The sequence below is a fragment of the Dipodomys spectabilis genome, unplaced genomic scaffold, assembly GCF_019054845.1.
Source record: "Dipodomys spectabilis isolate Male_0828 unplaced genomic scaffold, ASM1905484v1 ptg000289l, whole genome shotgun sequence".
Lineage (NCBI taxonomy): Eukaryota > Metazoa > Chordata > Mammalia > Rodentia > Heteromyidae > Dipodomys > Dipodomys spectabilis.
In genome coordinates, this window is record NW_024870966.1 from 1,718,850 (window position 1) to 1,744,598 (window position 25,749).

Here is a 25,749-nt window from a genome sequence, read left to right on the forward strand (position 1 = left end):
CCCAATCATACAGTTTTATCATTACAAGTTTAAGGTTTTGAAGAGAAGCATTAGGGAGCTGTGTACCCAACAAGGTGGGTGGGGCTGAAGGCTTCCCTGAGGAAGTGATGTGTGACTTGAAGACTGAAAAATGAGTATGTGAAATGTGTGCTAATGGACAGGGGTGGAGGCAGTGGGAAGGGTGAGGGATGAGAGACTGAGAAGAGATGGCGTGCAGAGTAAGCCGCTGTGCAAAAGAACACATGATTGATGTGTTTTCATCATTTATTTTCTGTTTAATGTCCGGGATATAGCCATATCTTTAAACACACATTTATAAAAAGATTGCTTTAGGCTGGAGATTGATTTTAAATGGATCATAAAAGCCCTTCAAGTCCAAATGCATTCTGAAGATTGAGAAGAAGATTAGCTCAATTAGGATAAGAGCTATCTGAATAAAAAGCACAAAGATTTGTTAGCAATTATGTATATATATATGTATCATGATATATGAAAAATAGTCTGGAGAGAAAATTGTCAGGAGTCTTGACTAATTTGGCAATAGACTCTCTTTGTTTAGTAATTAAGTGAATTATTCCTCATAATACTGAACAATCACAGATAAAATTCACTCAAGTAGATCTCATTCATTAAAATTTGCTCACCATCTGCTCTTCTTCCACTTCTGAAGTGGTGAAGCAATCTTAGTTATTAAGATGGTAAAATGCATTATTGCGCATGATTTAAAACTGATTGTAGTCCTGTCTATGGAGACCTTCTTGCTATGGTGCTAATGACAAGAAATGCTTTGTGTTTCAGTGCTGAGTATACAGAATTCAGTGTTACTACCATTGTTTTAATACCTGCCTATAAGGCCATTGGGAATCCCATTCCTTAAGAATATTAGATGCCCATGTAATTGTAACCCTTCTTTACAGTATTTTCACAATAATAATAAAAAAAGACTATTAGAGAAGCCAGGTGGGCCATTTGGAGCTAGCTTCAGCCTCTGGAGTTTTCCTATTACAGATCTTTTAGATACACCTTTGTTTGAATCGGAGTTTTATTGTTTGTTGTACATTATATTGTACAGAAGTAGATTGTTTTAATGTCTTTTAACAAATTACCTTATTAAAAATATATGGTGATTGTAGCTGGATGTTGGTGGCTCATATTTGTAATTCTAGCTACTCCGGAGGCCGAGATCTGAGGATCCTATCAGCCTGGGTAGGAAATTCCATGAGACTCTTATCTCCAATAAACTACTCAGGAAAAGCTGGAAGTGGCTTAAGTGGTAGGGGACTAGCCTTGAGCAAAATAAGCTCAGAGATGGTGCCTATGCCCTGAGTTCAAGCCCCAGGACTGGCACCCCCCCCCCAAAAAAAAAGAAAAGTGTGTGGTATGTGTATATATGTATATGTGTATTTTAATGATGATTTCATAACTATAAATTTATTAAGATCATTAAATTGTAAATTTACCAATAGATTAATTTTATATGTAAATTATATCTCAATAAAACCATTAAAGTTGGATGTGGTAGCATATGCTTTTAATCCTAGTACTTAGGAGGTAAAGACAGGAGGATCATGGATTTGAGCCCAGTCTGGGCTACATAATGAATTCCAGGGTAGCCTGGACTACAAAATACAACATAACACAACAAAACACCTTCAATCCCCACAAAACCTCAAACCATTAAATGTAACTAAGGCTGGATTGTGGTGGCTTATTCCTATAATCCTAGCTACTCAGGAGGCTGAGATCTAAGGATTGTGTTTTGAAGCCAGCCCAGGCAGAAAAGTCTGTGAGACTCCTATCTCCAGTTTGCAAATATTTTACTTAAGCTAACTATTTGGCCAAGTAGTAGAGTGCTAACTTTGAGCAAAAATGCTTAGGGGCAATGCCAGGCTCTGAGTTTAAGCCCTACGACTGGTATGTGTATACACATACATTTCACTAAGAAGATTTTTTTAAATAGCCTCTTGTAATTATTTTAATTAAGAAAATGAAAGCTGGGGATGTAGGTCAGTGGTAGATCTTTTTAAATTTTCTGTACTGGATTTTGATCACAAAGTGGTCATACTTGCTAGGAACATGTTTTATGATTAGAGTCATGTCCCCAGCTTTTTTGTTTTATTTTCTTTTCCAGATAAGGTCTTAAAGCTTTTGCTGAGCCAGTCTTGGATTATGATCCTCCTACTTCTGCCTCTCAAGTAGCTGGGATTGCACCACCCCTGGTTTATTTTTGAGATGGGGTCTTTTGTTCAGGCTGAGTTTGAATTGCAATCCCCTTATTCCATCTCCCAAGTTGCTGTGATTACACATGTAAGCCACTATGTCTGACTCAGTGGTAGAATTTTTTTTTTTTTTTTTTTTTGGTGGTTGTTGGCCTTGAATTTAGGGCCTGGGTGCTGTCCTTGAGCTCTTTTGCTCAAGACTAGCACTCTTACCACTTTGAGCCACAGCTCCACTTCCAAGTGGTAGAATTCTTGCCTAGCACTCAGAAGACCCTTGGTTTGATTCCTAATACTTAAACAAAACTAAACCCAAACAAAAACCCTAAAAAACCCAAACCAACCAAAGTAACAATATATTTTGATACTTGAGGTGATTCCCCTCCCCCCCTCCATGTACTGAAGTTTGTTTAGAATATTTACATCATAACAACAGGATTTTTTTTTTTTTGGGTCCTGTCATGGGCCTGAACTCTGGGCCTGGGCGCTGTCCCTCAGTTCTTCAGCTCAAGGCTAGTACTCTACCACTTGAGCCACAGCGCCACTTCTGGCATTTTTTTTTCTGCTTATGTGGTGCTGAGGAATCGAACCCAGGGCCTCAAGCATGCAAGGCAAGCACTCTACCACTGAGCCACCTTCCCAGACCAGGATTATTATTATTACTATTTTTTTTTGTCAGTCGTGGGGCTTGAACTCTGGGCTTGGGCCCTGTCCCTGTGCTCTTCAGCTCAAGGCGAGTGCTCTACCGCTTGAGCCACAGCGCCACTTCCGGTTTTCTAGTGGTTTATTGGAGATAGGAGTCTCGGACTTTCCTGCCCGGGCTGGCTTTGAACCATGATCCTCAGATCTCAGCCTCCTCAATAGCTAGGATTATAGGCATGAGCCACCCCCCCCCCCCCCCGCCACCCCCCCCCCCCCCGGCTCAGGATTATTATTATTATTTTTCACATATAACCACGCCCGACTGGCTTGTTTATTGGAGAAAGGGACGTGGAGTAACAATGTAAAGACAGCTGGGACCCTAGGTTGGGAAGAACACCCTTCCCTCCCCATACGTGCCCGCTGCCCCAAATAAAAAATAACCAGCTCGGAGGGAGCAGCCGAGACAGTGACCCGGGACAGGGGAAGGAGACACCCAACTCAGGATTATTTTTAACATTACATTTTTACCAAAATGATCTAAAATGCTATTCAAATAGCTATTTTATATTTATTTGCTCATTTATGAGGATCTCAGAGTTATTTTAGAAGTTTTATAACTATATATGTATGTATACATATGTGTGTGTGTGTATATATATATATATTTTTTTTTTTTTTTTTGGTCAGCCATGGGGCTTGAACTCTGGGCCTGGGTGCTGTCCCTTAGCTCTTCAGCTCAAGGCTAGTGCTCTACCACTTCAGCTACAGTACCACTTCTGGCTTTCTGGTGGTTTATTGGAGATAAAAGTCTCATGGTCTTTTCTGCCCAGCTGGCTTTGAATTGTGATCCTCAGATCTCAGCCTTCTGAGTAGCTAGGATTACAGGCATGAGCCACTGGAGCCCAGCTAGAAGTAATATTTTTTAAAAGCTACATTCTTATTGCTGTGTACAAGTGGCTCATGCCTTTATTCTTAGCTACTCAGGGGGCTGAGACCTGAGGATTGAGGTTTGAAGCCAACTTGAACAGGAAAAGTCTGTGAGACTTTTATTTCCAATTAACCACCAAAAAGCCAGAAGTAGAGTTGTGGCTCAAGTGGTAGAGCACTAGTCTTGAGCAAAAAGCTCAGGGACAGCGCCCAGGCCCAGAGTTGAAGCTCCATTACTGGCACAAAACCAAAAAGCAAAAAAGTTGTATTTTTGTTGGTATATAAGCTTCTGGTTATCTTTAGGGAGAATTTATAACTATAGTTTGGCTGATTGGTCCTAGTTGAGTCATGAAGGCTTTGAGTCATGGAAGAAGGCAGCTAAATTGTATGAGATGAGTACATCATCCCACCTTCTGATTTCCTTTACTCTCTCCAGGTACCTAGCCCTGGTGCTGAGTGTTCCTCCCTCTAATCTGAATTGTAGTTTCTTTGGTGCTTGTGTTCCAGCTTTTAGCTACAAACAGTATATCATCTGGTCGCATAAGTGTGATCCATTGTCTGAGTTCTTCCAGAGGTTCATTAAGTCAGCATACCTGTCTCTAACAGGCATGGCAGCTTGTTAGGTTTTTAGGCAGAGATAACTTCAGAGGCAAGTAGCTTGCCTTAGGCATTCTACATTTTTTCTTCTAGTCCTGAGTCTGTTTACCTTTGAACTCCAGTTTCCTCAGTAATTACTATGGCATTGATAGTAAATTTTGTTTTAGCCTCAGAAAGAGAATTATGATAAAAATGACTATAGATTGCAACCAGTTATGAAGACAGCATAAAGAATCTCATTGAAAGATGTTGATCACTAGGGCACTGGTGGGCAGGGAAAGAGTAAGCAGTGCAGAGGGTTTTTCTGAGCAAACTATGATCTATGCATGACTGAAATACCATGGTAAAACTTGCTTGTACAATTAAGACACACCAAGAAAAGAAAGAAAGAAAAAGGAGAGAAATAGAAATGAAAAAGAATGAGAGGGAAATAAAACTGACTGTGTTGGGGATGGGTACTGGAGGATAGATGGAGGAAGGATGGAGGGCAAACCAAGAGGGTAAATGAAGATGAATGTGAACAAAGTAATTTATTTGCATGAAAGAAAATAGAAGAATGAAACCTGTTGAAATTATTTTACGAAAGGGGAGTGGGTTAAAACAGAGGGTAGAGAAGGTGAGTTCAATTAGGATACATTGTATGCATGTATAGAAATGTCACAATGAAATTCTCCTTGTAAGGTAATAAAAATGACTGTCAGGGCCACATTTTTTTTTTGTTTTGGGGGGTCCGGTCATGGGGCCTGAACTCTGGGCCTGAGCGCTGTCCCTCAGCTCTTCAGCTCAAGGCTAGCTCTCTACCACTTGAGCCACAGCTCCACTTCTGGCCTTTTTCTTTTTGCTTATGTGGTGCTGAGGAATCGAACCCAGGGCCTCATGCATGCAAGGCAAGTACTCTACCACTTAGCCACCTTCCCAGCCTCACATTGTGATATTTTTATATATACATATGAGCTTTATGAATATCTTGTTATCATCTCTTTTCCCCATCCTCTTCCGCTTTTCCAGTGGTGTGTGTATATATATATATATATATATATATATATGCACATATATATATGATATATATGTATATAATATACATGCAAGATATGATACATACATATACTAGTAGGATATATAAGTATATAACATGTATTCTAGTGTCACTTAATCTTGATGAAGGTAGAATACAGCAGATCCCAAATGTGATCAGGAGGATCTTGGCTTTGAGACTTTTGGGAAAAATATTAGTGATACCTCAACAACAGGTTGATATGGTGGCACATGCTAATGATGCCAGCTGTACATGAGGCATATATAGGAACATCCCAGTCTGAATAGCCTCAGGCAAAGATATGAGAGCTCATTTAAAGCAAAAAGCAGCTGTTGTTCAAGTGGTAAAGTGCTCGGCAAGTGTGAAACCCTGAGTTCAAACCCCATCATTGCTCTCCTCCAAATGGTGAAGTAAAAATTACTAATTAGAAAAAATGTATTCTTGCTTACTTAATCTTGATTAGTAACAGCCATTCACAGCTAGAAAATGAAGATTTTTTTTTTGGTCCAGTCATGGGGCCTGAACTCTGGGCCTGGGCGCTGTCCCTCAACTCTTCAGCTCATGGCTAGCACTCTACCACTTGAGCCACAGCGCCACTTCCAGCTTTTTTTTTTCTTTTTGCTTATGTGGGGCTGAGGTATCGAACCCAGGGCCTCGAGCATGCAAAGCAAGCGCTCTACCACTGAGCCACCTTCCCAGCCCCTAGAAAATGAAGATTTTTAATTGACTCTATTATCAGGTTTGTTATGGGCTGTGGTCTTGGGCCTATTTGTGTAGGGGTCAATCACCTTCAACCTCGAAGCATTTATTTATATGCCACTTGTCAAAGCAACAGTTATCTTTATGATGATAAATGTGTCATGAATAAAAATCTTAATTACTCTTACTATGCTGGGATTTAATAGACAGGAAATTATGTAATATAGTGTTTTAAATAAACGTTTAATATGGTGCTGCATGTCTGTAGTCTTAGCTACTGGGGAAGCAAAAGACTGGAGGATCTTGGAGGCCAGCTTGGGCGAAGTTACCATAATATTCTATCTGAAAACCATATATTTTTTTTAAAAGCAAAGGAACTGGGTGCCAGTGGCTCATGCCTATAATCCTAGCTACTCAAGAGGTGGAGATCTGAGGATCATGGTTTGAAGCCAGCCTAGGCAGAAAAGTCCCCGTGAGACTCTTATTTCAATTCACCACCCCAAAACTAGAAGTGGCACTGTAGCTCAAGTGGTAGAGCTCTAGCCTTGAGCACAAAAAGGCTTAGGGACAGTGTCCAGGCCCTGAGTTGAAGCCCTAGAACCACCACCACCAACAAAAGCCAGAGTGTGGCTCAAGTGGTAAAGTGCAAGCACAAGATTGGCGGTGAGCTGAGATCAGCCCTCAGTACTGCACCCAAAAATAAATAAATAAATAAATAAATAAACATTTGAGAAAATATCTTAGAACTTTAAGGGCTAAGCTTGTTATCTGGAAAATGTAGTTTTATCTACAAAATAAATTTTCCCAATGATACTTTTGTCTTATTTTCCCCCTAGTTTTCTTGTTTTTATTAAAAAAATTAAAATTGTTATTATGAAGGTGATACACAGAGGGGTGGCAGTTATATAAGGCAGGTAAAGAGTACATCCCCCCTTTTTTCCCCCAGACTGAGGACCAAACTCAGGGCCTTATGCTTGCCAGGCAAGTGCTCTTCCACTGAGCTAAATCACCAACCCGAATACATTTCTTTACAAATTTGTTAATTTATCAAGGACTATTGTATCAGGTTGGAAATTGTCCATGGTGTTTTGTTTTTCTGAAGTCCTTAGACTCAGCTCACTCTCTTACACACACACTCACTCTCTTACCTACACACTGTCTGAATAGGATTTGGGATTTTTTTGGACAAGGACACTCCCATTGAAGACCACAGGCCAACACCACACCACACCACCCTGCAATTCAATCTCAGAATGAAGCTGCAGTTTCTATGAACACCTATTGTTCAGAGGAAAGCACTTCAAGGTTGCTGAGAGTACATTTCTTTTTGGATGATGGATCTTTCCCCTTCCCTTGCTCTCCCCCAATTTTTCCCTCTCATCCCCATCCACAAGTTATATAGTTCATTTTCAACATAGTATCTAGTGAGTACACTGCTACATTTGTTCACCCTTTGCCCCTCCATTTCTGTACCTTCCCTTATACTTCCAAAGACATGTAAATGAACAAACAACAAAAAGAAAACAAAAACAGCAAAAAAGGAAAAAAAAACACTTTTTTGTTTTTTAATAGATTCAAAAATTTCTCTATTTTTATAGAGTATAATATTGTTTAATTTTATGATGCTTTTGTTAAGGATTTAGCTTCAATTCTAAGCTTCATAGCCTAGACTGAATATCCTTCTAATCATGCCATTTGGTACTTGTGAAATAGAACCCATTGAAAATGTCTCATCCTAGATCTCCCCATGAGTCATTATCAATTTTCTATAAATCCAACTTAGGAAGCTTTAGTAAGCAACAGAGCAATTATAAGAAAGATTTAGTAGCTCCTGTGTTTGGAAGATGGACCAATCTATAATAATTAGCTTTTTAGTCACTGAGAACATGTGATGTTCTTTTAACTAGTAGGTGCCTGACCCTTGAAGATCAGCACTGCTGTGGTGTGTTTTTGTTTGTCGTTTCATTTCACTGATGTATGGTGCTTCCTGATGGATGTTCAGAGACATATGGTACTTTATTTTCACAAGTGGAAAAAAAAGCATTTCCTAAGTGTAGTTAAAGAATAGCAATGGCTTTAAATACAAAATAAAAAATTGTGTTAAATATACCAAAAACTCATTCTTCTCACCCTCCTCTCCCGCCATCCTGGGGCTTGAACTCTGGGCCTGTGGGTAATTCCTGAGCTTCTTTGGCTTAAGGCTAGTACTCTACCACTTGAGCCACAGCACCACTTCTGGCTTTTTATGAGTACTTTATTGGACAAAAGAGTCTCATGGACCTTTTTGCCTGGCCTGGCTTCTAACCACAATCCTCAGATCTTAGCCTCTTGAGTAGCTAGGATCATAGATGTGAGCCACCAGTGCCTGGCCAAAAAAAAAAAAAAAAATCATTTCTTTAATAGAAATTAAGCCGGGCGCTGGTGGCTCATGCCTGTAATCCTAGCTACTCAGGAGGCTGAGATCTGAGGATCGCGATTCAAAGCCAGCCCGGGCAGGAGAGACCGTGAGACTCCTATCTCCAATAAACCACCAGAAAACCGGAAGTGGTGCTGTAGCTCAAGTGGTAGAGCGCTCGCCTTGAGCTGAAGAGCTGAGGGACAGCGCCCAGGCCCAGAGTTCAAGCCCCACGACCGACAAAAAAAAAAAAAAAGAAAAAAAAAAAAGAAAATTAAATTTATTCATATTAGTATACAAGTCTACCCTGTAAATCAGTAGTAGAGCACTAGCCTTGAGCACAGAAGCTTAGGGACAGTGCCCATGCCCTGAGTTCAAGTCCTAGGACTGGCTAAAAAAGTCTGCTTTGTAGACTTGCTCATTCATTTAAAAGTAGCAAATGGGGTTGGGGGAATGGGAGAAAAACAAAGGAGAGAGTAACAAGTTAAATAAGAAATTTGCTCACTACCTTACCCATGAAACTGTAACCCCTCTTGACAATAAAATTAAATGTTAAAAAGAAGTACAAAATGATCATTAGTAACTTACGCAAAAGGTATCAGTGAAATTCACTCTTTTGGCTGCATTTAGAGTTCTAACAAAGGTTTATAAAAATGGTAGAATCCTCCAAATTGGAGCATACTTTGTCTTGAGATATGGAATTGATACAACCTAATTTTAATTGAGATTAAGTAATTACATAAATTTTACAGTATTGTGGGATAGTGATACTTAGGTAAAATCACAAACACATTTTAACCTTCACAAGGCAAATTGTCATTATCATAGTCTATATATAATGTTTGTGAATTCTATGAGCTTTGACAGTACAACCCATCAGCTGCACTGGACATTGATGAAAACAAACTAAACAACTCAAGGGTAGCGATGGGAGGGAGGGAATGAGAGGGAAAGAGGGAGCAGCTGACACTAAGCAAAAGGAAAGAAATGGACATATCAACCGATGTGGAAGAAATAGGTGTATTGTCAGAAATTATTTCTTGAAGCTTGGTTTTTTTTTTTTTTTTTTTTGTCTGTTGTGGGGCTTGAACTCTGGACCTGGGTGCTGTCCCTCAGCTCTTCAGCTCAAGGTGAGCTGTACCATTTGAGCCACAGCGACACTCCTGGTTTTTCGGGTGGTTAATTGGAGATAAGAGTCTCACAGACTTTCTTGTCTTGGCTGGCTTTAATCTCAGCCTCCTGAGTAGTTAGGATTATAGGTGTGAGCCACTGGCACCCAGCTATTTCTTGATGTTTTGAAGATTAGGAAGTCCAGAGTAAGGGACTTATTCTGCTTCAGAGATGACCTCTTCTCACATCTTGACTTTTTTTTTTTTTTGGTCGGTCGTGGGGCTTGAATTCTGGGCTTGGGCGCTGTTCTTCAGCTCAAGGCGAGCGCTCTACCACTTGACCTACAGCACCACTTCCGGTTTTCTAGTGGTTTATTGGAGATAGGAGTCTCATGGACTTTCCTGCCTGGGCTGGCTTTGAACCTCGATCCTCAGATCTCAGCCTCCTGAGTAGCTAGGATTACAGGCGTGAGCCATCGGCGCCCTCTTCTCACGTCTTAAGACCTCATGTGTAGAAGAGGTAAGGGAGCTCTCCTCCTTCTCTTTTATAAGCTTACCAATTCTTCATGTGAGGATGGATAACCTAAGCACCTACCAAGGTCCTACTTCCTGTTACTATCATACTGGGAGTAAGACCTTTCAGCATATGAATTTAGGAGTGGGGACACTCAATTCAGCTGATCGTGTTCCACCTGTAGAAGCTACCAAAGTCTTGTTCAAACATCAGCATCAACTTTAAAGTTTAAAACATAAAACTCATCTAAACATCATATAATTCAGATATGAGTAGCAGTCAAAGTACCATTGATGCTAAGGCAAATTACTCTGCACCTGTGAATCTGTAAAGCCAAATAAATTATATGTCCTCCCATAATACAGTAATGGAACAGACATAAGCTAGACATTCTGTTCCACTACCCAAGCTCCTTAGGGCTTGAGAATAATCCTTTATAGGTTAGTGTTCTAGACCCCTTGGCTACTAGGGTAGAAATCCCACCTGTCAGATCTACTGAAGTGCGGCTCCTATTCCACTTCATAGGCTACCCAGGAAAGCCTGCCTCCTTAGGGTTCTGCTGAGTAGCCCTGTCCTAATGGCTTTGGATAGAGGCCATATGGCTTGTTGAAGGTGACAATAGTCTCCCCCCTTTTAAAACCGATCACCATCTCTGATGATCTCTGAATTACCTTTGAGGGTCATAAATGCAAAAGGGATTTAAGAAAATAAAAAGTATGCATGGAATGAGTGAGACACATAGATACATGGTAGATTACTAAATATATCAGTAATGATAACTATGTACAAAAATCAAAGATTTGCATACTGGAAAACAAAATCTGTGTACATTTTAAGACAAATGCTGTATATGGTGTGTGTACGTGTGTGTAATGTCGCCAAAAAGGCTGAAAGTAAAAGAATAGAAAAAAAAAAACCTAAACATTATCCTATAAAAACTAATGTAGCTATGCTAATAGCAAAGCAGAGTTTAAGGCAAGAAGCATAGAGAAACATTTCAAAAATAACAGAATATTCAAGTTACCAGAAAGATAGAACAATTAAAATTTTGGGTTGGGAATCTAACCAGGGGTAGAACACTTGCCTAGCATTCACGAGGCACTGAATTTGATTGCCAGCACTGAAAAAAAAATTACATGCGCCTAAGCACACCTCAGAATATATAAAGAACAATGAATCATTTGGCTTACATTTTTTACTTTTAATGTCAATTTGAAATGACAGAGAAACATGTTAAGTGTTCTTATTCACAGCTTGACAGAACAAAGGAAAGGTGAGCAGAATGTAATATCAGAGCATAATCTCTTCTTTTCTTCTCTTCCAGTATATCACCATCCTCTGAGATATAGTTGAGACTCTTCCGTGGTTCTTTGAAGCATAAACTTCAGAAGTACTTCAGGAATTTAACTCTATTTGAGCATTACTTGAGAGTAAGCCAGGTGCCCGTGGCTCATGCCTGTAATCTGAGCTACTCAAGAGTGCTGAGTTACAAGAATCATGGTTCAAAGCTGGCCATGGCAGAAAAGTCCCCATGAGACTCTTATCTCCAATGAACCACTCAAAAACCAGAAGTGGAGCTGTGGCTCAAAGCGGTAGAACTCTAGCTTGAGCAAAAAGAGCTGAGGAGGGGCTGGGAAGGTGGCTCAGTGGTAGAGCACTTGCCTTGCATGCTCGAGGCCCTGGGTTCGATTCCTCAGCACCATATAAGAAAAAAGCCGAACTGGCGCTGTGGCTCAAGTGGTAGAGTGCTAGCCTTGAGCTGAAGAGCTGAGGGACAGCGCCCAGTCCCAGAGTTCAGGCTCCACAACTGGACCCAAAAAAAAAAAAAAAAAGAGCTGAGGAACAGCGAGCATCTAGGCCCTGATCAAGCCCCACAACCCGCCAAAGGAAAAAAAAGACTCAAGAATAGCTAATATCTACCTCTGCCTTCATTGGCATGTCATATTATTAGTTCCTGATCACACCACTGTGAGTATGAGGCAGCTGGGTGCTTTCTGTTTCTATACTTTAGGAATAGTGGATGTAGAAGATGTAACTGATTCCAGGAATATAGCCTGTAATGTTGGGCTATGCTAAGGACTCAGAATCAATAGCAAACACACCTCTTTTCATTTTTAACTTTGGTAATTAGGTGAATGTTTATATTTATAGACTAGGAAAGGGTCTGAAAGAGCTGAAGCAGTAGTGCCTGCAAAATAATTTACAGTTACAAGTAATTTTTAAGCCATCAAGTAAAATTGAAAGGATTAATGCCAAGAATGGAATGTAATCATTTACTTGATATCTCTGCTTTTCTCCTTATTTGAACTAACAAAATGGTTAGTGGAGCAGATTGAAAGAATTTTCCATGAGGTAAGACTAAAAGTAATCAAAGGGTATTTTAGTGTTATCTGTAATGTTTAAACTTCAAAAAATTGAAAAATACCTTATAGAATTAACATTAATGAATGATGGCTAAACATGCTTTATTGGGAAATGTATATAACTTCTGTATATCAGCAGGATGGATAGGCACGTCTAGAAATATGTAGATGTAATACTACCTAGTGATGAGGTCATTTAAAGGGAGATGTGATGGTTAATTTCATATGTCAGCTTGCCTGAGAAGGGATGCCCAGATAGCGGATGCAATATTTCTATGTGTGTGTGTGTGTGTGTGTGTGTGTGTGTGTGTGTGTGTAAGAGAGAGAGAGAGAGAGTGTGAGAGAGAGAGAGAGAGGAAAGAGAGACAGAGAAACAGAGGGGAACAGAGAAAACAGAGAAAGAGAGACAGAGAGAGAGCATTTGAACTACTACACTAGGATCTAACTTCACTAATGTAGGTAGTCATTGCTGAGTCTATTGAGGGTTAGGATAGAGTAAAAACATAGAAGAAAGGTAAATTTTCTCTGAGTCTGGATGTCTACCTTCTGTCTGTGGACATTGAAACTCTTGGTTCCCAGACCTTTGGACTTAAAAACACCAGCCTTCTGGTTCTTAGATTTTCTTACACTATCAGCTTCCCTGGACTGAGCTTGCATTTATACCCCTGGGCTCAGCTGAGTTTCAACACTGGATTTAGCTGGAGTTATACCACTGGACTCATCTGAGTTACACCCCTGGACTCAGCTGAGTTACAAAACTGGATTCAGCTTAGTTATACCACTGGATTTAGCTTGAACTTCACTACTGACTCAGCTTGAGTTAAACTATTGCACTCAGCTTTAGTTACACCACTGTACTCAGCTTGAATTACACCACTGGGCTCAACTAAGATACCATTCTGAGAACCATGTTGCCAGGTGGCACAATCAGTGTGCAAACATCATAGTGTGTAGTTACACGTACTAGATGATACTGGTGCCTGGCCTGTTGATTCAGTCAGGAGAAGCAGTAAGGATGAGATGTAACAGTAAGATGGAGTATGTTTTACACTAAACCAAGATGGGGCTGAGGATGAGTGCTTGCCTATCATGTGTGAGTCCTGAGTTTAATCTCTAGTATTGCCCCCCCCCCCAAATCCAGTAAAATAATAAGTATAACATGCCATCTACATAAAACCAGTACCATAGTTATTTATTATTATTAGACTATTAGGTTGTATGTATTATACTCTATGCTATCAGTATCACAATAGGTTTGTTTACACCATCATTCATCACTTCAAGTGGAATAATATGTTGAACTATGACATTACAACATCACTAGGCAATTAGATTTTTTCCAGCTCCATTATAATCTTATGAGACCACTGTCATTGCCTGACACATGTGTCACATGACTGCACAGCTGTATCATTCATATATATAATATTATATATTATGTTATATAAATACATACACACATATATGTGCATATATATGACACCAGGTTTTTCACTTAGTAATCATTAGGAATCATTCTTTATCAGGTCATAGAAAAATTCTAATTTTCTCTGTGTGTGTGTGTGTGTGTGTGTGTGTGTGTGTGTGTGTGTGTGTGTGTAGGTTCTTCATTTAGTAATCATTAGGAATCATTCTTTATAAGGTCATAGAAAACTTCTAATTTTCTGTGTGTGTGTGTGTGTGTGTGTGTGTGCGTGTGTGTGCTCATGTGTGTGCGTGCGTGCAGGTTCTGGGGCTTGAAATCAGGGCCTGGGCACTGTCTCTGAGCTTTTTTGCTTAAGGCTTTAACACTTGAGTCACACCCCCACTTCCGGCTTTGTTTTTTGTGTGGTCAGAGGTTAGAGTCTTAGGATTTTTTTGCCAGGGCTGTCTTAGAAGTGGGATCCTCAGCTCTCAGCCTTCTGAGTAGCAAGGATTATAGGTGTGAACCACTAACGTCTCATTCCTCTAATTCTTTTTATAAAGCTGCGTAGTATACATTGTATGTATATGCCATGGTTTATTCTTCACTTTCTTATGTTCATACTTAGGTGGTTTCCAATACAATATTTAACAATTACAAACTAATGCAAAGAATAGGCTTCAGTATGTAAGCTTTGGTTGTTGGGGCTTATGCTTAGGGTAAATGCTCAAGAGTAGAACAGCTAGATTAAAAAGTAAGTGCATGTGTTGAATTTATAGGTACTGATGAGTTTTCTTCCAGAAGAGTTGTATGTGTTGGTATTTTTACCAGGACTATTATATGAGAGAACATGTTTCTTTTTTAAAAATTTAAAAAAAAAATTTTTATTGTGAAAATACCATACAGAGGGGTTACAATTACATGGGCAAGGTAATGAGTACATTTCTTTTTTTTTTTTTTTTTTTTTGGATCTGGTCGTGGGGCCTAGAACTCTGGGCCTGGGCGCTGTCCCTCAGCCCTTCAGCTCAGGCTAGTGCTCTACCACTTGAGCCACAGCACCATTTCCAGCTTTTTTCTTATGTGGTGCTGAGGAATCGAACCCAGGGCCTGATGCATGCAAGGCAAGCGCTCTACCACTGAGCCACCTTCCTAGCCCTGAGAACATGTTTCTTATAGACTTACCAGCACATGTGTTGTCATAATATGTGTGCACAAGTGCATATCTGTGTGTTGTGTGTTATTAGAAATTGAACTCAGGACCTTGTGCTTGCAGCTCAAGTTGAGCTACACCTCTAGTTCTGTTATAAATTTTTATTGTTGCCAATCTGATAGATGAGAATGCTGTAACAATATTGTTCTAACTTATATTTCTTTATTTGTGAGGTTGAACTACTTTCCACATTTGAGGACTATTTTTGTATCTTTATTGTGCATTTTACTTTAAGAAGTCACATTTTAGACTCTTGTTGGTTATTGCCTCATTCATCCAGAACAGTTGCTGTCTATAGATAGCAGATGTGAATATTTCTTTTCTCTTTCAGATCTTCCATGGTGGCTTATTCTAATTCGGCAGAAAGCTCTGGTGGGCAAACTCCCAGGAGACCATGAAGTCTGTAAAGTTACCAAAATTGCTGTGCTGTCGCTTTCTGAAATGGAACCTCAGGATCTTGAACTAGAGGTAAGGCAAGATCAAGAGAAATTTTATGGAACCTTGGTAAAATGTTATAGCAAATGAGAAGATTTAGCTTACTAGATTAGGAGCACACATTTTTCAGAGCTGGGTAATATATACATATATATTTTTTGTCATAGGCCCTTGAATTCAGGGCCTGGGTGCTATCTCTGAGCTTTTTTGCTCAAGGATAGCATGTTACCACTTTGAGCCACAGTGCCATTTCCAGTTTTCTGGTGGTTAATTGGAGTTAAGAGTTTCATGGACTTTCCTGGCCAGACTGGCTTTGAATTGATTCAGATCTCAGCCCCCTGGTGAACTAGGATTATAGGCTTGGATAATATCTTTATTTTACTTTATTTTATTTTTGTCAGTTGTGGGGCCTGAACTCTGGGCCTGGGCGCTGTCCCTCAGCTCTTCAGCTCAAGGCTAGTGCCCTACCACTGGAGCCACAGCGCCACTTCCGGCTTTTCTGGTTATGTGGTGCTCAGGAATTGAACCCAAGGCCTCATGCATGCAAGGCAAGCACTCTACCACTGACCCACCTTCCCAGCCCCTGGATAATATCTTTAAAGTAATGTGTCCTGGGTTTTGAAACCTCATTTTAGTCATAGAATCCTTGTTTCAAAACCTGTGTAATCTAGCATATCAGACACACATAGAAACAATATAGAATTTGAAAACTCCCAATCTGAAGGGGAAGCAGAATCAGGAAGCGGAGAGTTAACTTCTACTGTATCTTTTTTTTTTTTTTGGGTCCGGTCATGGGACCTGAACTCTGGGCCTGGCTGCTGTCCCTCAGCTCTTGAGCTCAAGGCTAGCGCTCTACTACTTGAGCCATAGCGCCACTTCTGGCTTTTTTCTTTTTGCTTATGTGGTGCTGAGGAATTGAACCCAGGGCCTCAGGCATGCAAGGCAAGCGCTCTACCACTGAGCCACCGAACCCTCTTTTTTTTTTTTTTTTACCTCTATTTCCTTCTTTATTTTGCTGGTTCTAGGGCTTGAACTCTGGGCACTGCCCCTGAGCTTTTTGCTCAAGGCTAGGGCTCTACCATTTGAGCCACAGCTTCACTTCTAGCTTTTTTTGTAGTTTAATAGAGCTAAGAGTCTCATGGACTTTCCTGGCCTGGCTGGCTTTGACCTGTGATCCTCAGCTCTCAGCTTCCTGAGTAATTAGGATTACAAGCGTGAGCCACTGGTGCCCCATCAGATCACCAAGGATAATGGTGGAATATATGATATGACCTTTACCAACTAGAGGTAAAAATAACTATGCAGGAGGTGTTTTGTCTGCCTTAGGGACTAGTTGGATATACCTTCTATAGAGGTAGTTTCAGAAATTTGTGCTTGTGCCTTTTCTTCTCTCCTTTTAATACTGTTTTATGTTGAGGAGCTTTACAACAATGAACAGCACAATGGGCAAAATGTTGAAATTCATAGACTTCTTGCTAATTTTCTGACATGTTAATTTAGATCTTTGGTATCTTCATTTCAATTTCCATATTACTCTATTTAAAAGACCTTTTAGAACTTAATCGAACTTAATCATTTATGTTTTCCTGGATATAAAGGAGAAGAAAACCGTTCTACTACTCAGAAATAATTCTGGTTAAAACTCTAGAGAGAGCTGGATGCCTATGACTCCTACGAACTCAGGAGGTTGTGATCTGAGGATTGTGGTTCAAAGCCAGCCCAGGCAGGAAAATTCATGAAACTTTTCTCCAATTAAGCACAAAAATCCAAAAGTGGCCCTGTGGCTCAAGTGGTCGAGCACTAGCCTTGAGCCAAAAAAGCTCAGGGATAGTGCCCAAGTTCCAAGTTCAAGCCTTAGGACTGGTGTGTGTGAACATGCACACATGCATGCATGTGCGCACGCGCACACACACACACACACACACACACACACACACACTCACTCTTTTCTCTAGGGAAAGCTGGGGAGGTATCTTGGTTGTGGGGCATTTGCCTACTATGGGCAAGGGTGTAGGTTGAGTGGTTTGCCTATGACAGACAAGGTGCTCCATTGGGTTGTTAGCATTTGCTCTTAAGGATTGTTATTTTCAAATGTTTCAGATTATTATTAATGATTAGTTTTATGTATTTCCTTGACATTATTTTTGAACATACATGTCTTATGCACAGCAAAAGACTTCTTGAAGTTAGTTCTGTGCCTTTATTGTATGGTGGGTCTTTCTAACTGGGATGCCTAGTCTTCTGCCTTTATTCTTTTCTGAAGTATCTTCAGGTCACACTATGCTAATGTCTGGTTTGCCTTCTGTAATTGGAGCAGAAGCAATTTTATTTCAAGTTTCTAGTATTAGCTTTTATTTTTCTACCTCAGTTGACATTTTGCCTGAGGTATATGGCTTGTTTGCTTGCCATTAAAAAAATAAGTTGGGTGCCGGTAGCTCGTGCCTGTAATCCTAGCTCCTCAGGAGGCTGAGATCTGTGGATCACAGATCAAAGCCAGACCTGGCAGAAAGTACATGAGACTCTTAACTCTGTTAAACTACAAAAAAAGCTAGAAGTGGGGCTGGGAAGGTGGCTCAGTGGTAGAGTGCTTGCCTTGCATGCATGAGGCCCTGGGTTCGATTCCTCAGCACCACATAAGCAAAAAGAAAAAAGCCGGAAGTGGTGCTGTGGCTCAAGTGGTAGAGCACTAGCCTTGAGCTGAAGAGCTGAGAGATAGCATTCAGGCCCAGAGTTCAGGCCCCACAACTGGACCCAAAAAAAAAAAAAAGCTAGAAGTGAAACTGTGGCTCAAGTGGTAGAGCCCTAGCCTTGAGCTGAAGAGCTTAGGGACAGGGACCAGGCGCAGAGTTCAAGCCCATGACCAACAAAAACAAACAAAAAAAGCCCCAGTCCCCCCGCAAAACAAACAAACAAAAAATACTTCACATGCCAAAATTCATATAGCTCACTCATTTGAAGTATACAATTCAGTGATTTTTCACTTCCAGAAAGAGTCCTGCCAAGTAATTGCCAATCATTACTCATTTCCCCTAAAATGTGGGAGATCTTGATCTAGTTCTGTGTATGTCGTCTACTCTGGACAGCTCATATGAGTGGAATTAGACCTTAGGTAGCTTTTGTGATTGACTTCTTTTAGTTAGCATAGTGGTTGCAAGGTTCATGCTTATTGTAACATATACTGGTGCTTTATTCCTTTTTATTACTAAAAAAACATTTCTTTATGTGATTGCATCACATATTTTTAAAACTCATCATCACTTGTTGGAGATTTGAGTTTTTTCCATTTTTTAGCTATTATGAATAGTGCCAAATTTTGCATACACATTTTTGATGGAGGTTTATTTCTCTTGAATCTTTACCTTGGGATAGAACTATTGGGACATTTGGTAATTCTGGGTTTAACTTTTAGAGGAACTGCTGGGACTGTTTTTCAAGATAGTGTGCTATTTAAAAATTCATCTATATAAGAGTATCAGTCTGTAGGATTCAGATAAATGGAAGCATAGATGTTTCTTTAAAAAATACTTTTTAAAGTTTTATAGGCTTCTGTCCTCTTTCTGTAGATCTTGTTTGCTGTATCTCATTGCCTTAAGAGATAGCTACATATTAGTTTTCCGTATTAGTTTCCCACCACATATCTGTTTAAAGTTTTATCTCTAGGTGGGTATAGATAACAACTTAGAAAGTGAGAGAATATATTTGCCTTTTCCTTTTTTTTTTTGGTCCGGTCATGGGGCCTGAACCCTGGGCCTGGGCGCTGTCCCTCAGCTCTTCAGCTCAAGGCTAGTGCTCTAGCACTTGAGCCACAGCTCCACTTCTGGCTTTTTTGGGGGGGGTCCGATTGTGGGGCCTGAACTCTGGGCCTGGGCACTGTCTCTCAGCTCTTCAGCTCAAGGCTAGTGCTCTACCACTTGAGCCACAGCACCACTTCTGGCCTTTTTCTTTTTGCTTATGTGGTGCTGAGGAATTGAACCCAGGGCCTCAGGCATGCAAGGCAAGCACTCTACCACTGAGCCACCTTCCCAGCCCTGTATTTGCCTTTTCTTAAGTAACAAGCAGCCACCTTTAATCTGTGTTGTGAAGAGTAACTTGAGATAGCAATAGGAAAACTGTAGGAATATCTGCCTATGTGTGCATCAAGGTGTGATGATCATGTAATATGCAGAATTGCCTGTGCCTTTGGGAAGGGAAGCTGTCTGTGCTGTGGGTCCAAATTCCCAGTGCTATGTCTAATCCCAGAGTCTTAGGACTGCAAGGGATTCCAAGAAATAATTTTGTCTATTCCTGATTTTTGTATTTTTTTTTCCTTGGAGCAGGACTGAGAGACTAGGCTATACTTTTTTCCCTTAAAAGTAACTATGTAGGGCTGGAAAGGTGGCTTAGTGGTAGAGTGCTTGCCTTGCATGCATGAGGCCCTGGGTTCGATTCCTCAGCACCACATAAGTAGAAAAACCCACAAGTGTTGCTGTGGCTTAAGTGGTAGAGTGCTAGCTTTGAGCTGGAGAGCTGAGGGACAGCGCCCAGGCCCAGAGTTCAGACCCCATGATTGAAAAAGAAAAAAAAAAGTAACTATATAGAAGATTAAAATAATTCACTGAAAAGGTTTCTATTGATAGTAAATTTCCATTTCTGTTTTAAGAGATAGAAAGATTTCTGGTTAAGATAGAAAGATGAGTTTTGCCTTAAAAATTTTTTTTTTCTACATTGGGGCTTAAACTCAGGCCTTCATGCTTTCTAGGTAAATGCCTTATCACTTATTACTTGAGCTACACCCTTATTAGCCCTATTTGCTTTAGTTATTTTTCAGTTAGAGTCTTAGTTTTTGCTCAGGCCAGCTTTTGGGCCGTGTCTTTGAACTCTCAGTCCTCCTGCCTTAGCCTCTCAAAGTGCTAGGATTACAGGCACGTAATCCTACCATTCTCAAACCAGTAAAGCATCTCTTAATGGGAGTTCCCACTTAGTATTAGAAATAAAATGACTATGTTGATAAAGTGGAATCAGGTTGCATGTTATTAATAGAATTCTTAGGCACTTTTCAAAACATTTGCTTCATATATTGAAATTGCATATAAAACCCTGTCTCTAACTAGATTGGAACTTTCTCTCTTATTCTCTCTTCTCTACATAGCTATGATTCCTCTCTCCTTCATTACCTTCATTAGTGGGACCCTGCTTTCATTTAACTAATTTCTGGGCACAAATGTATATTATTCTTCTGATTTCATTAGTGCATATAAGAATAGAAGGAAAGTTATCACTTGAAGTGTCACACTTTTAAGGTTCCTAGTAGAACAGATGCAGCAGATCCTCTCAACCAGAATGTCCGGTTATTTAGAATGAATAAATATTTAGCACAGATGTATGTAAAGTAACAGTCCTGAGACATCAAAAATGTTTATTTTGCAATGTATTTATTTTTAGATGCCAGTTTCAAAACAAATAATATTAACTAGAACATTTAATTCCTCACTTAGAAGTAACTTAAAATCAGGGCTGGGAAGGTGGCTCAGTGGTAGAGTGCTTGCCTTGCATGCATGAGGCCCTGGGTTCGATTCCTCAACACCACATAAGCAGAAAAAGCTGGAAGTGGCACTGTGGCTAAAGTGGTACAGCACTTGCCTTGAGCTGAAGAGCTCAGGGACAGTGCACAGGCCCAGAGTTCAGGCCCCACAACCAACAAAAAACAAAAAACACACAAGAAGTAACTTAAAATCATAGTTCTAACTTGAACTTTCTGCGTTTAAATCCTTAGTATATCCTTCCTTGAAATTTTTTGTGTTGTCTTTCTGTTTTTCTGTTTTCTGTTTTTCTGTTTTCTGTCTTTCTGTTTTCTGTCTTTCTGTTTTCTGTCTGTCTTTCTTTCTTTCTGTCTTTCTTTCTTTCTTCTTTCTTTCTTTCTTTCTTTCTTTCTTTCTTTCTTTCTTTCTTTCTTTCTTTCTTTCTTTCTTTCTTTCTTTCTTTCTTTCTTTCTTTCTTTCTGTCTTTCTTTCTGTCTTTCTTTCTGTCTTTCTTTCTGTCTTTCTTTCTGTCTTTCTTTCTTTCTTTCTTTCTTTCTTTCTTTCTTTCTTTCTTTCTTTCTTTCTTTCTTTCTTTCTTTCTTTCTTTCTTTCTTTCTTTCTTTCTTTCTGTCTTTCTTTCTGTCTTTCTTTCTTTCTTTCTTTCTTTCTTTCTTTCTTTCTTTCTGTCTTTCTTTCTGTCTTTCTTTCTGTCTTTCTCTCTCTCTCTTTCAATCTCTCTCTTCTTGTCGTGGCGCTAGAACTCTGGGCTTGGGCACTGTCCCCGTGCTCTTCAGCTCAAGGCGACTGCTCTACCGCTTGAGCCACAGTGCCACTTCTGGTTTTCTAGTGGTTTATTGGAGATAAGAGTCTCAGAGTTTCCTGCCCGGGCTGGCTTTGAACTTCGATCCTCAGATCTCAGCCTCCTGAGTAGCTAGGAGTACAGGCGTGAGCTACCAGCGCCCAGCCTGTTTTTCTTTTTTTTAATGTGGTACTAGGGTTATATTTCTGGGTCTTGCAATTACCAGGCAGACTCTACCACTTGAGCCATACCTCTGGCCTGTGTTGCATGTTTAATGTGACTTCTAATCATTGAAAGCACAGCTGTATTCTTTATCCACTATCACTAATTCTTGAAGTACTTTAATCCAAATATGTGAGTAAAGCATTCACTTGTACTCTTAGCCTTGAACATCTAGCAAGCAGAACTTAATAATGAATTATCTTTTTCTCTCTGAATTATGTAGCTCTGTAAGAAGCATCATTTTGGAATTAACAAACCAGAGAAGATTATACCATCTCCTGATGACTCAAAGTTTCTACTGAAGACCTTTACAAATATTAAATCCAATGTGTCTGCACCTAATAAAAAGAAAGTAAGAGTTGAATTGATACATGTTTTGCATTCATTCTTGATGAGTCTTAAGTCAGAAGGTACTTTGGTTGGTAGTAAATTTATTTTCAATCCATTTGTTATATTGAAGCTCTTTTTTTCTCAGATCTTTGGGATTATTCTTACTCGAAAGTTTTGGATCATCCAAATATATTACATTTAGTTCCTGCAGTAATGGGAAATTTATTTTCTTTAGGTTAAAGAAAGTAAAGAGAAGGAGAAGTTGGAGAGAAGATTACTTGAAGAGTTGCTGAAGATGTTCATGGACTCAGAATCCTTTTACTACAGCTTGACCTATGATCTGACCAATTCGGTGCAGAGGCAGAGCTCTGGGGAGAAGGACAGCCGTTCCCTGTGGCAGAAGGTACCACCCATAGCTCAAGCAGTGTCCTGTCTGGAACAGCTGAGGGGCTATTTTGTATTTTATTGGAAAACTGAACAATAATGTGTTTCTGAACTTTTTTTTCTTTCCTTTACTAGGTTGATGATCGATTTTTTTGGAATAAATATATGATACAAGATCTTATAGAGATTGGTGTGAGTAATGGTTTTTTTAAATATCCTTCCTGTTGGCAGTAAATTTTAGGCAAATGCTTTTTAATTGTGTTAAGATAAATTGTGAAATCTTACTTTAATGTTTTCCCCTGTGTGGAAGGGAATCATTTAACTAGGAGAAACTACTACTCTATTTTAAGGCAGTTCATAATTTCACTGCTTCCCTACTGGCCTGTATAGCTGGTTCCCATAGGAGGCAGTAATATAAGGCTATGGAACTCAGGTCCTTAGAGTTTCTGAAAAGAGGTATTTTGTTTGTATCCATTGCGAGTGTTGGAGCTCAGTTTTCCTGTAATGAAACCACTCTGGCTTCTCATCTGGGAGTTGAGGTAAGCAAATCTCTTAAGGCCCGTTCAGCACTGCCAGTGGTTAACTTAGGGAAGACCCAGAATATGATGAGATCGCTAGTCTGTTTCTTTACTCTGTCACATGTATTGGAGAATTATAACTGTACAAAGACTATTTACTTGTTAAGTCAACAAATATTTATTTATTTATTTATTTTATGGTTGGTCATGGAGCTTGAATTCTGGACCTGGGCTTTGTCCCTCAGCTCTTCAGCTCAAAGCTAGTACACTACCACTTGAGCCACAGCACCACTTCTGGCTTTTTCTGTTTATGTGATGCTGAGGAATTGAACCAGGGCCTCATGCATGCAAGGCAAGCACTACCGCTGAGCCACCTTCCCAGCCCCATGTACCACTTAGTTTTAGACACTAAATAAAACAGGCAAATGGATGAATAGGCTCACAGAGAACCTTTCAATTAACTTTTCAAAATTTTCTCCTTTTACTCTCCTATCTGCCCATATTGGTAACTTGTATAAATGATCTTTTTTTTTTTTTTTAAATTCTTTTTGGTCCGCTCATGGGGCCTGAACTCTGGGCCTCAAGGCTAGCGCTCTACCACTTGAGCCACAGCGCCACTTCCGGCTTTTTTCTGTTTGCTTATGTGGTGCTGAGGAATCGAACCCAGGGCCTCATGCATGCAAGGCAAGCACTCTACCACTGAGCCACCTTCCCAGCCCCTTGTGTAAATGATTTTAACTTAATTCTTTTGTTGTTGTTTGAGCCTGGGCTCTATCCCTGAACTCTTTAGTGCTCTACCACTTTGAGCCACAGCACCACTTTTGGTTTTCTGGTGGTTAATTGGAGATAAGAGTATCACTGACTTTCCTGCACTGGCTGGCTTTGAACTGTGATCCCCAGATCTTAACTTTTTCTAGTGTTGTCTTCAGCCATCCAGCTATTATGTCTCTATTGAAAATGAGGCATGAGAGTATTCCCGTTGCTATTTATGATGGTACTCAAACTATGATCCTTAAAACCCAGTGACAGAGGACTCTGGTTAATATTTGTCCTTTATAGTGGCTCTGTGGAGTTCCAGTGTGTTTTATAGTTTTTATCAGAACACTTTAACTTTACTATTTAAAACAGACAACTTGGAATAAAAGTGACATTTGCTAAGTTGTGTTTCTTTGTTTCTGTCAAGAACAAAATACAAATAACAAGAATGGTGATAAAAAATAATGAGTGCAGGCTGGGGGACATTGTTGAAGTGATAGAGTTCCTGCCTAGCAAGTGCGAAGTCCTGAGTTTAAGCCCCATTATTACCAAAATTTAAAAAAAAAAAAAAAAAAAGCTGGGCGGCGGTGGCTCATGCCTGTAATCCTAGCTATTCAGGAGGCTGAGATCTGAGAATCATGGTTCAAAGTCAGCCCGGGCAGGAAAGTCTGAGAGACTCATCTCCAATTAACCACCAGAAAACCAGAAGTGGCACTATGGCTCAATTGGTAGAGTGCTAGCCTTCAGCTGAAGAGCTCAGGGACAGCGACTAGGCCCAGAGTTTAAGCCCCATGACTGACAAAAAAAAAAAAAAGAATGATGCAAGTAGACTCTTCACAACTACATTATTAAATAACCTTCCTAAGATTCTTTTCTTCAGGCTCCATAAATCAAAAGAAGCTGAGATAGGATTTTGAGCATGATGATAGAAGACAAGTAGGTTTGAAATGTGTTGAAACCAGATGCGGTGGTGCACACCTGTAATCCTAGCACTCAGGGTGATGAGGCAGGAAGTTCTCAAGTCCTAGGCCAGCCTAGGCTACGTAACAATACCTTGTCTCAAAACAAATAAATGAATAGACCAATCAACAAACAAAGCAAAAAGACATCTGAGTGTTCTTACCTGTAAACGTGCGTAAGAACCTGGCTCTGGTGGCTCACACTTGTAATCCTTGGTACCTGAGATCTGAGAGCAAGAGAATCACCATTTGAGGTCTGGGGCAGAAAAGTTCTCGAAAAACAGGGCTGGAAGTGTGGGCTAATGGGAGAGTGCCTGCTTACCAATTCAAGACCCTGAATTTAGTCCTCAGTACAGTATCCTCAGAAGAGGATATCACTAACTTTGATTACTACCTTCCTAATTATATTGGATAACATTTCAAAAATGCAACAATTATGGAGAGGGTTTTTGTTGCTATTCACTTACTATTTAGATTTTTGTTAGGCAAACTAGACATAAAGTACATCTATGTGTTTCACAATGACATGATCAGAGTTGATTGTATTTAGCATACATTTGAGGGCTAAAAATCAACTATACTAAGAAAAATAAATGAAACAGCTATTTGTGTTAAATACCATTTGACAGGCACTGTGAGCATTTCACATGCATTGTTTATAATTCACAAAAAACTTTATTCATGGAGGAAATACTGGGACACATTAGGGGTGAGTTCTTTAAGGTGAGCTAGTTGGGA

General features: G+C 39.9%; 1 protein-coding gene across 4 annotated transcripts in view; it reads left to right on the forward strand.

Moving 5' to 3' along the window:
- Window positions 1-25,749, forward strand: part of Inpp5f (inositol polyphosphate-5-phosphatase F) — a 98,241-nt gene that overhangs the window by 34,639 nt on the left and 37,853 nt on the right. For all 4 annotated transcript variants that reach the window (XM_042701429.1, XM_042701425.1, XM_042701424.1 and 1 more), the window contains exons 3-6: window positions 15,442-15,578; window positions 22,288-22,416; window positions 22,630-22,797; window positions 22,914-22,970. In XM_042701429.1, the coding sequence (XP_042557363.1) occupies window positions 15,442-15,578; window positions 22,288-22,416; window positions 22,630-22,797; window positions 22,914-22,970 (491 nt within the window). The remainder of the gene's footprint in view (window positions 1-15,441; window positions 15,579-22,287; window positions 22,417-22,629; window positions 22,798-22,913; window positions 22,971-25,749) is intronic.